General features: G+C 50.0%; 1 protein-coding gene across 1 annotated transcript in view; it reads right to left on the bottom strand.

Annotated features, from left to right (window-relative positions):
* IPO4 (importin 4) overlaps positions 1-12,376 on the bottom strand; it is a 3,494,625-nt gene that overhangs the window by 1,808,394 nt on the left and 1,673,855 nt on the right. Inside the window, exon 13 of the mRNA XM_085624107.1 lies at positions 9,195-9,303. Coding sequence (XP_085480233.1) covers positions 9,195-9,303 — 109 coding nt within the window. The remainder of the gene's footprint in view (positions 1-9,194; positions 9,304-12,376) is intronic.

Below are 12,376 nucleotides of genomic sequence, written 5' to 3'. Positions count from 1 at the left end.
TCGGGATACCAGTACCTTCGTGCCCAATCCGGAGCCACCAAGATGACTTGGGCCCGGTCGCGCCTGATCTTCAGCACTCTGGGCAGAAGTGGTATAGGCGGAAGGGCGTACAACAGACCGCAACTCCACTTGCGACGAAAGGCGTCCCGAGCGAGTGCCGCCTTGAAAACTCCAACACGCAGAACTGCTGACATTGCGCGTTCTATTCGGTGGCGAATAGATCTAACCAAGGCTCTCCCCACTGCCGAAAGAGGCCTTGCGCCACGTCCGAGTTGAGACGCCATTCGTGATCCATCATGCACCGGCGGCTGAGTTCATCCGCCCTGGCGTTCAGAGAGCCCGCCAGGTGTTGAACCACCAGGGTGATGCCCTGATGTTCCAGCCATGTCCAGAGGCGCAGAGCCTCCTGACAAAGGGTCCACGACCCCACCCCGCCCTGTTTGTTGCAATACCACATGGCGGTGGTGTTGTCCGTGAACACCTGCACCACACTTCCCCGGACAGAGGGAAGGAATGCCTTCAGTGCAAGTCGGGTCGCTCTCAGCTCCAAAAGGTTGATATGGAGCCGAGATTCCGTCGGACACAAGAGTCCTCTGATCTCCGCCTCCCCCATGTCGCCCCCCCATCCCAGGAGGGACGAATCAGTCACTACTACATCCTCTGGGAGGGGTAGGGAGAGGGATCTGCCGCTGATCCAATCGCGGTCCGTGAGCCACCACTGCAACTGTTTTGCAGTGCCCTCCGAGATCAAGACATGGTCGGACAGGTTGCCCCGATGCTGGGCCCACTGAAACTTCAGGTCCCACTGCAGAACCCGCATTCGCCACCTGGCGTGATGCACTAGCAGGATGCAGGAGGCCATCAGACCCAGAAGCCGCAGAACCAACCTGACCGAAACCCGGGATAGAGGCTGAAAGATGGGAATCAGAGCCTGAATATCCTGGGCCCGCTGCTCCGGAGGATAAGCCCGGAACTGCGTAGAGTCCAGAACCGTGCCGATGAAGAGGAGCTTCTGTGAGTGACTCAGATGCGACTTCGGCACATTGACGGAGAACCCCAGCAAATGCAGGAGGTCGGCCGTAGTCTGGAGGTGGGAGACGACTTGATGGGGCGAGCCCGCCTTCAACAGCCAGTCGTCGAGATAGGGGAAGACTGGAACCCCTGATCTGCGCAGATGAGCTGCGACCACCGCCATCACTTTCGTGAAACACCCGAGGGGCACTGGTGAGGCCGAAGGAGAGCACCGTGAACTGAAAATGCTCCTGACCCACCGTGAACCGCAGGTAACGCCGGTGGGCTGGCAGGACGGGACTATGAAAATAAGCGTCCTGCAAGTCCAACGCTACTATCCAGTCTCCTGGATCCAGGGCAGCCAGAACCTGACCTAGGGTAAGCATCTTGAACCTCTCCTTCCGGAGGAAGGCGTCGACGCTCTTGAGGTCCAAGATAGGGCGTAGGCCCCCTTTGCCCTTCTTGGGAACCAAAAAGTAGTGGGAATAGCAACCACGACCTTCTGGACCAGGAACGCGCTCGACGGCCCCCTTGGCCAAGAGGGCTGCAACTTCCTCCTGTAGAAGATTCAAGTGATTCCCCGACATGCGGTAGCACTGCGGTGGCATGGCTGGAGGGGTAGTCTCGAAGGGGAGGGAGTAGCTCCTTCGGACGATTTGCAGCACCCACCTGTCCGACGTGATGGAACGCCAGTGGAGCAGGTGATGGCGAACTCTGCCTCCCACTCGCGTGGAATGGGCCTGAAAGCACGGACTAGGAGGGCTATCAGGCGGATGCTGCCGGGCTTGATGTGGACTGACCGGCACGTTGACCCCCGGTACCGCCTCGGCAGAATCCACGTCCACGTGCAGGTTGGTTCTGCGGCCGGTGGCAAGGCGGACGTGAGGGGGCGCCCCTTACTTGGCCACGAAAGGAACGAAAAGCGGAAGTTTGCAGTCGCGGCCCCGAGAGCCCCAAGGACTTGGCTGTAGCCCGGGAGTCCTTTAAGCGCACCATCCGCCTTTTCGCCAAAAAGGCGAGTGCCATCAAAGGGCATATCCATGAGGGTGCTCTGGACATCCCCTGAGAAAGACCTGGACTGCAGCCAGGCGTGGCGGCGGAGCGCCACTGTGGTTGACATCGCCCTACCCAGCGAGTTCGTAGTGTCTAGTCCACATCGAATAGCATGTCGCGCTGCATCCCGCCAGTCGGCAAGAGCCTGGGCAGGCCGTGTCCGGGCCTCCTCCGGACACTGGGGCAGCACGTCCTCCACTGTATCCCACAGAGAGTGAGAATAACGGTCCAAGAGGCAAGCGGTGTTCAAGGACCGCAGTCCCAAACTAAGGGAAGAGAACAGCTTCTTACTGAACTGTTCCAGCCTCTTGGATTCCCGAATCGGGGGAGCGGACGGGAAGGAGGATTGGGAAGTAGAGGCCTGGATAACCAGGCTCTCGGGCTTGGGGTATTGGGACAGAAAACTGGGGTCGCCCGGAGCAGGGCGGTGGCGCGGGGCCATGTTCCGATCCACAGGAGGTACTGTGGAGGGCTTGGACCAGGTGCCCTTCAGAACGTCCACTAGTGCCTCATTGAACTGCAGCAGAGGCTCCGAGGAGCTTGCCGACCGTTGAAGCACTGCAGTGAGGAGGTTAGTCCTCACTGTGAGAAGTTGGCCTGATATGTAGTGCTCACTATTCTAGTGATCACTGTGTATCATTCCAAACGACCCTCATTGATGATTGGTTGTAAGTCAACCTTTTAGACCAGCTATCCTAGTAGCGTGGATGCGAGCAGTCTTTAGGCTAAACTCTAGAGGGCGTGTTAAGCCAGCTGTTTACCATCACATATACCCCTTGAACGTCAAGTGAAAGGACACCACACAAGTTGTTATGAAAATAAAGGATATTTATTTATAACAAGACTACCCTGGCTCTTTATGAGTCAGGGAGCTAAGCACACTACAAAACTCTTAGAAAATACTTCAGTTGCACAATTTACACAAATGCCCGAAGGGCACGAGAAACCATCTACGCTAACGGTGAAATGCGAGTGGTTAGAGTCTGGAGTTACTGATTCCGGAGTGATCCGATCAGTGGGACTAAGCGAAAAAGGAACTGGACACTTGTAGAGCGAACCTGCGATGGAGCACCGAAATGCTCGAGTTACCTAGCCCAGAGGCTGCGGCTTCGTGAGGTTCGGCAAGATGTCGGGAGTCCTCGTTGTAGTCTCAGGAGCCTGAAAGAAGAAGTTGCTGGCAGGCGACCAGTGTAGATGTTCAGCGAGATCCAAGCCTGGATCGGTGATGAAGGAAACCTGAAAGCAGAGGGGACTCAGTTCTCAACCGCTAGCCAGCGATCGTGTGGGTACCAGGAAGGTACCGGCTGAAGTCACCTCGACCAGGTGAGTGGATGACGTCGGACTCGGCTGTTCCTCGGACCAGGAGGCGCGGCGGCGACCAGGATGGAGGGCGAGCTGTCCCACGGAGGTGTCTGCCGTCGATGATGCTGGGCCCAGGAGTGGGGCAGCAGGTCTTGGCAGTGGCAAACCCACGCGGTGGAGTCAAGATGGCGTCTGGAGTGGACCAGGAGGGTCCGAGGTACTCCTCTGTTGAAGGGGAGCAAGGGCCAGTCTGGAGCAACCAGACCAGTGATGAAAACAAACTATCGTGGTGCGTCGTGAAGAGGGCCACAAGCCGGTCGGCGAGTGGTCGGACAACGCGGTGAACAGCGAGGAGCAGAAGGGCCCCCACGCAGATCTCGTGGATGCTGGGGAGGCGGGCTTCGGTGCTGGAGCCGCTCAGGGTTAGGGCTTCTCAAATCCTAGGTACACTCACTCGAGGGTCCCTCGGTGGGCGTGTTAGATAAGCGTCGTGCAGGTCCTGAAGATGGCCGGTCCCGCAGGTCTCGTCACACCTACGAATCTCAGCTGGGCTGACGATGTAGGTAGAGGTCAGAGATGGCAGGGAACCCGGGTCTCGTCGAGCTGGGCAGTCTTGATCCGTGGGAGAGACGTACAGCAAACCGCAAGCGCTTAGTTGGTGCCTGCTGGTGCAGGGTGGCTACTCCTTAGCCACAAGGGAGAGTCTTCAGAAAAGTCAAGAGTTCCTTTCGTGGAAAGTAGTTCAAGATTCAGAATTATCCAATTTGGGAAGGGGACCCGCTCCCACCTTTATTCTAGGAAAAAGGGGCTGGCCCGTGACTAGGTCCTACCTATGGGTGGGACCAGGAGGGGGGTGGTTACACCCCTATCCTTTGTCCGGCTTCGCCCCAGCTCAGGGGCTGGTGTGCCCCCGAAACTGGTTTGAGCCGGGCTATGCACAGTGAGCACCGGGGTGCCACTTGCAATCACCTTCCTTTCAGCCCTGCCTACCTGGGATACACAAACCCTGTCTGGGATGGTGCTAACACCGCCCTCGACAGGAAACCCTTTGTCCAAGCTCCCCTCGCTGGAAGGTCTCCCAGCAGCAGGAGGTCAGACTTGTGTCTGGTGGCAGCATCCATTTTGTGATGCTGAGGCTTGAGTCAACTTTAACCGGGGTTCAAGGTTACTTCCATGTCGTGCCCCTCTAAAAGGGGGGAATGCTAACCCCGTCGCCAGAACTGGCGAGGGGTTCGTATTCCAATTCGTATGACACCTTACTCGACATGTGTAGGTGATGCGATGCCAAAGTTAGCAAATAACCGCAAGAATTATAATGCATTTAAAAGTAGTTGGCCCGCGTCACCATGGAACGGCTATTAGGTCTTGGTTCCGCAAGCCGTCGACGGGCTCAGCTCGCGCCAGAGCACCGTCCCACATGATTCCCTGCACTCTGCCTTCAGGATTGATAAGGCCTGCCATAGGAGTGACTGATAGGAATCCATGTGTCCATTTTAGGGTTAGGTGTAGGAATACTACACCTACAGCAACGGGTGATTACACCACTTTGCCCCAGCTGTCGTGCAGCCAGTTGTGTCAGCTTTGGGCGGCCATCCAGGGGTGGCATAATACATGATGCAGCCCCTGGTAGGCCCTGGGTACACCGATGCCCTGGATACCTATGGTATGCTAAGACAGGGACTGACAAGGCGGCCCAGTTCCAATTAGTGGATGCAGCTAATGTACATGTGTGTTAATTTCGAGAGAGAACAGCTAGGCTGTGGGTCTGATTGGCAGGCCCACAGCCAGGGAAAGTCGTAAACCAATGAAGCAAAAGCAAAAAAATCTGGGTGATCATAGGATTGCAGACCCTACTCTCCTACACTCACGGCCACAGCAGGCAGCTCCAGCCCAAGAGCTTCGGCCGCCTTGCGCAGCACCACGGAAGAAGCAGCACCTTCCTCCGAAGCCACAGTCGGAGGAGAGATGAAACCAGTGTCCGGGGAGGTGTCCAGACCACTGGCATCCCCCAGCTCATCTGCCCTGTCCTGAGATAAGTCGGCCTGCATGGCCAGAGGGTCCTCAGACCCCTCCTAGTCGCCCCCGTCATCCGATTCCTGATAAACAGGGGGAATAACCGGAGCCGGACGGTAGATGAAATTGTCATCCAGGGGCGTCTGATAAGGCACCAGACGGCGCCGCACCGGCGCCGCACCGTGGCTGAACCGGGGAACGGCGGCGTCCGGAGACGCGCCGGGGGTGGAACCGGTGTCGGCGCCAGCGGAGGAGACGTCGTGAGGTCAAACGGCACCGACTGAGATTCAGGCCTGGATCCCACGGGGACCTGCGGCGTCGGGACCGAAGTCGACAACGGTGCCGGAGCCGCCGGCTCGCTACGCCGCCCAGTCGAGCCCGAAGTCGTGCCGGCAGGCGTCAACGGCGGAGCCAGGCCCCTCATGGCCGAGAGGAAGGCACTGATCTCCGCCGGAGTCGCGTCAGTCCCAGAAACCGGTGGGTATGGGGACGGACGCGGCTCCGGTGGAGCCGCGGGGGTGGTACCACCCGGATCGTCGACCGAGTCGCGCAACCGGCGAGGGGAGTCCGAAGAGCGGTGTCGTCTCTTGGACTTCTTACCATGCTTCGACTTACCCGAAGACTTGGAACCCGACGAGCGGTGATGGTGGCTGCGGATCCGCGACCGGTAATTCGACCTCCTCCTGGACCGGGACCTTGAACGGCGCGGAGCCGAGTGTCGGAGCTCGAGAAGCTTGCGGGACCGCTCCCGCCTAGCCTTCGAGGTCAAGGCCTGGCAGTCGAGGCACGACTCCGCATCGTGGTCGGTTCCCAGGCAGTAAAGGCACCGGCGGTGGTGGTCCGTCACCGACATCAGTCGGTGACAGGAGTCACAGGCTTTAAACCCAGGAATCCTACCGGCACCAGTTCGAGTCGAGTAGACAAAAGAGTCCAAAAAGTGACTAAAGGGGTAAGCTCTTCCAGGATCGGCGCTGTCTGGCGCGGAAAAAAGAAGAACTGACGTCAGCGCGCGAGGGCGGCGTCTAACTACTCTGACGACGTCATTACGGCGCACGACGCCGACGACGAACGCGGAGCCGCAGACGACGCCTAGCGACGCGCAAGGGGTATTGCTGACGAAAAATCTTTCCGGATCCAGCCTGACGCCTGGGGATATTCTAAGGTGAGGAATCTAACTAACGTGTTTCTTTCAGATACCATTGTACACCTTGTTGGTATCCAATGTGCCGCAGAGGAAAGTAACCCATGAAAATGCTGGAAATAAATGTCATTGGGTCCCCTACACCCTAGCCCCCCATAGCCGATGTCACTAAGGCTGGAGGCGACAATGCAGACGCCTCTCCTGGGAAGTCCCAGACCGCCATCTGGCAGCAACTCCTTGACAACACAGGTGGGCTGTGATTATCCGATACCTCGGGGAAGTCCAAGTTAGTTTCCCAACGTCCTGTAGATATCACAGCCCAAACAGGAAGGGTCCCTTCAAAACGTGCCACAGGAATGCACTTGAATTATGCCTGAAATCCTCTCTCGGTCGAAAGAAGGATGGGACACAGTGGGGGGTGGGTGTGTGTGTGTATATATGTATATATATATATATATATATATATATATGTATATATATATATATATATATATATGTATATATATATACATTCACTGAAAAAAGCATAGGTTTCACACATGTTATAGTTAGCTGTACATTTTACTCGTAAAAAACCAATGAAATTCCACGTTATAGTTAGATCAGGTAACTATAACTCGCGCGACCGCCACTCTATCACAAGGATGATGTCATCAGTAATGTCATGAGTGATGCCACTGACCATGTCATGAGTGATGTATTATGTGACGTCATCAGCAGTGGATTACGGGCGCGCAAGTTATAGTTACCTGATCTGACTATAACGTGGAATTTCATTGGTTTTTTACGAGTAAAATGTACAGCTAACTATAACATGTGTGAAACCTATGGTTTTTTCAGTGAATTTGCAAGGTTTTTTAAATGGAAATTCCTAACTATAACGTGTGTGAAACCTATGGTTTTTTAAGTGAATTTGTACGGTTTTTTAAATGCTAAGTTATGTATTTATTTTAAATTTTTGCGCGCACGGTGCGCTTCGCACACCGTGCGCGCGCTGTGGCACTCGGTGCGCTTCGCACACCGAGCGCCCACGTGGCGCATTTCGTACCGTGCACGCCTCGCCATTTTTTACAAAATATCAATTGTTTTTTTCTCTCTTGGGGGTCCTTAGATTTATATATTAAATGTGATTGTTAATTCTTTATTTTTTTTTTATTTTTTTTTACCGTACGCGTACGGTGAGCTTACCGTACGCGCACCCCGCGATTTTTTTTAAAAATTATTAAATTCATTTTTCATACTTTGTGGTCCTTCGTGAACCCCCTGACGAACGCTAGGGGGTCTGCAACTCTCTTCATGGCCCCCTTTTCGTGTTATCAACCTTTTTTTCTCAGTGCGAGAGACAGAAAATGGCGGCCGATACTTCCTGGTTTCGACCGATTCGAATGTTTACTTTGATCTAACAACCAATCAGAAACGCGCTCGCGCACGGCACCGTACGCGTACGGTAAGCTTACCGTAAGCGCACGGAGCGCTGCCACAGATATATATATTGATTTAAATGCTATTTTCTCAGGAACTACTGAACAGATTTACACCAGACCTACAAAAGGCACTTCCTTGACCTTATGGCTACCTCTCTGCCAAATTACAAGTAATTCTGTTCAGCCGTTCGGGCTGTAGCTGTGTCTAAAGGTCCTATGGAAAAATGCATGGGGAAAACGCGTTTTGGGACCCCCTTTTTTCTCAGCCCCCGCTTGACGAATCCCCCCGAGACTTTCAGGGTAGGAGCGGAGCGTAGCGCCCCATTAGTTTTGAAAATTTCGCGAGGATTCGTCGACCGGCGCCAAAGTTATTCCAAATAGAATGTTGCGCATTTCCTATGGAAACAGGGTCCTAACTATAACTACCTACTGGCGACCGCCAGTAGGTAATATACACACACACATATATATATATATATATATATATATATATATATATTATATATCTCTGCGTACGCATCTCTAGATATACAAAGTGTTTGAGCATATCTATATATATCTATCTCTATATCTATCTCTCTCTATATCTATCTATCTATCTCTCTCTATATCTATCTATCTATCTATCTCTCTCTATATCTATCTATCTATCTATCTCTCTATCTATCTATCTCTATATCTATCTATCTCTATATCTATCTATCTCTATATCTATCTATCTCTATATCTATCTATCTCTATCTCTATCTCTATCTCTAGCTCTATCTCTAGCTCTATCTCTAGCTCTATCTCTAGCTCTATATCTATATATATATCTATATCTATCAGCAGTGTCAAAATGTAAGCGGACAAGAATGGTGCACAGGGCGACCTTCCCGAGCAGGCAAAATAAAATTAGTTCACAAGCCGAAAACTCAATCCCTGCCCTCTGGCCCGACCCTGAAACTGTTAAATAGCCAATGGTAGAAGGTGACTGTCTGCAGCCCAAACTATGAATGATGTATTGTAGAAGGACTATAATGTGAATTAAACAAGAAGTAATCAATGGCAGAAAGATTTTTTCCCCATTTCTACATAGATGAATTCTGTATACATGTATAGATTACAATAGTTTTGCCATGAATGGCGCAAGCACCATTAGATGGCAATCCTAAAAAAGAACTTGGAGATAATGCACAATTGTGATGTGTAAGGGCAGAACTTTTCACACATAGGCAAGATTGAGAGAGATAACAGCAAACTCTTCCTACCTGCAGATTTTCAGAAAACTGTCCCAGGGCAAAGAGTGCTGCGTTTCGGACGACAACATTATCATCTCCCAGGGCTTGACAGACCAAATGCAGCATGGGCTGTAGATGTCTAGAAGAACACAGACAGACACACCATGAAGGAAGGGAGGAAGCGAGGAAAGAAGAGAAATGAACTTATGTTTATTCCTAATTCTTCATTATGAGTGTTCTCTCAATCTACACATAGTAGAATATCTTGGCGGACACAAAAGGAAATTAAAAAACAATATTTTCCAACATGATGGACAGCATTAGAAACTTTGACACCATACGGGTTATACAGAGAAGAACAGACAACAAAACCAAAAATATGCTAAATGAATTATGAGGGCGAGAACAATAAGAGAAGAAAAAGATAAGAGAGATGTCATATTAGAAGGACAAAGTCAGCAAACAAATAGGATCACATATAGGTAGTGCAAAACTAAGGGATGAATATCTTCTTACCAATTTTAATCTTAATGTGTTTGACAACTAATCAAAGCACTATAGCTCGGGATCAGAGAGGTTCCTCAGAGAAATAACTGCCGTCAGGAGGATCGATAAACGAAATAACCACAAGCCATCATCAAACTTCAGAATCACCAGTCGTTAAATATTAGGATCAGTAGCAAACAGCTAAAGCTAAGCAAACAGATTACAGAGATATTACCCATGTCAGATCCAACGCTATAATGATTATCAAAGGAATGAACTGACTTCCAGGTGGTCACTTTACAAATAGCAGATACAGGTAGCAGACTGCTTTTCTCCAAACAGAATGGGAACCAGACTTACAATGTAAACATCTATTTACTTTGAGGTGCCATGATATATAAATTGATGTTCATCTAATCAATGACTGAAAAATACCGTTGGGTTATATCAAGTCTTTGGACTTCTCCAAGTAGAATCTTCAAGCACATTTTACGTTTACTATATTTCTGGCCCTAATGCTGGAGAAAAAGGGTTATTGGGATGAAATTCCAAGAAGATCTGAGGAAGAAAAGGGGGGAGGGGGTTCTTATGAATAACTTGCTGTAAGGGAAAGCAATCTAAGGCTTGTCTGCACAATGGGCTTAAAATGTGTGGCATGGCTTAAAATGCATCTCTATTGAGTTACATACAACAGTGAGTGGTGCAAGTATAAGGTCTAGAAAACAAGGCTGCTTATTTTCAGACAAAAGCCCTTGAAATTGCATCACTAACAAAATATGCTAGTCGTGTTTTCTGATGCTCGCATTAACAGATCAGAGAAAGGAAAATCAGAATTCTCTAAAACATGGCAGCTGAAATGCATCTACAAGGACAGAGGACCTTGCAAGCTCCTATTACAGTATTATTCACTGTCCATGGTAACAAACAAGGAGATGAGCATGAGTTTAGAACAACCTGACCCATCATCGCTCTCTTGAATACCATGCATAAGAAAAGTACTCAAGATAATTGTGTTTGGGTGGGGTTAGAGACACTGACAAACTGAACGAAGAATGCTGGAATATGGAGACTTGACTTCAGGCTGACAGAATAAAAGGTATGCAGGGAAGCGTTAAGTGACATGGCATATACAAATATTCTAACACAAGTTTGCTGGAAGACAGTCATAACTGCGGTAAGGATTTGACTAACTGATAGATATGCAATAAAAAAGGATTTGGCTGTGTCCAACCTTTGCCACTATGTGTATATTGCTTGCTGAGCTGTTCACAATAATCACAACCCTTCTTCACATTATGTTTAGACAAACAGTATATAATGATAAAATTGTGTAAAATACCACTTACTCGTGTGTGCCCTGATTATGGGGATTGAGTAGGGGCTTTATCATATCACCTATCGATTGGAGATGCAGATCAATTTTGTATGACTCCTAACACTCTTGCCTATATTAGCATAATTGGACGGGGAAGGGTGATAAACACTCCCAGGGTTTCCTCTTCTCTGAAAAGGTCACAGTTTCCTTTTGGGCTTAGGACGCTTACTGGGAGTACCTGCTAGATATTCTAAGCTTACACCTGATTTACCCCTTTGTGCCAAGGTGATTGCTATGAGAAAAGCTGAACTTTGAGAAAAGCTGGGCATCCAATTTGTGAAAAGGTTAAAATCGAGGTCCCAATTTTAAGATGCAAATATTTAACTGTGACTGTGAGAGGCTTTTCTGGTAAGCAGTTATGACAGGTAAATTCAGTTTTATAGAAAAAAAAACAAAAGTTAACTTTGGACTAAAAAAACTGATAAGGAGGTCATGTCTCCTCTTAGCTTCTTGGTGGGAAAGAGAATATCTTCCACTTGGAAAGTTTAGAAAGACCGAGAGGAAAGGGAATGGATTATGGACTCTCTCATGGAGTTTACAGTTACATATGCGATTCAGGTGGCTGTAGTACAGGTACAATGAAAGGTAGCGGACACTCAGCAATAGCGCAGCCTGCACAGCAGCTCTCCTGTGAGGATGGGATCACGTGCAGATACCACTATTCAATGATGGCATTTGTAAAGTCCACAGCTACCTCCAAGGAGGTGTCCCGGCACTAGCGGACAGCACATTAGCGATAAAGTGACAATTGCATAGCCATAAGAGAGGCATCAAACAGGAAAGTTTTGTGATTGCTTTGGAAAACTGAGTCAGAAAGGCTGCAGCGTAAAGTAAGTGGCAGAGAGTTCCACAATTTGGAAGCCAAGTGCACAAGTTACTTACCTTCGGTAAACATATATATGTAAGAAACATTAGTAGTGATAGATTCCTTACCTTAGAATTACCCACAGGTGTCAGACTGGATCCGGAAAGATTTCATCAGCAGTACCCCTGCTTGTCGGTAGGCGTCGTCGTGCGGCTCCGCGTGCGTTGTGGGCGTCGGGATGACGTCGCTGAAGCTACTTGGACACACCCACGCGCGCTGACGTCAGTTCTGTACACTACTTTCCGCACCAAGAACGCAGAGCCATGCAAGAAACTGACCACTGTTGCCATGAAACTAGGGCCCTGAAAGGGATGACCTTAACCCTAGAAATCAGTTCGCAGAACGGGGAGGACTGTTGGGGCGGTAAGGAATCTATCACTACTAATGTTTCTTACAGATATATCGTTACCGAAGGTAAGTAACTTGTGCATCTGAAAGAAAAACGTAGTGAAAGATTCCTTACCGTAGAATAGATACCCCAGCAAT

This window comes from Triturus cristatus, chromosome 1_1, assembly GCF_964204655.1.
Source record: "Triturus cristatus chromosome 1_1, aTriCri1.1, whole genome shotgun sequence".
Classification (NCBI taxonomy): Eukaryota; Metazoa; Chordata; class Amphibia; order Caudata; family Salamandridae; genus Triturus; species Triturus cristatus.
Note: the sequence above shows the minus strand (reverse complement) of the source record. Positions and strands in the feature narration are given on the sequence as shown.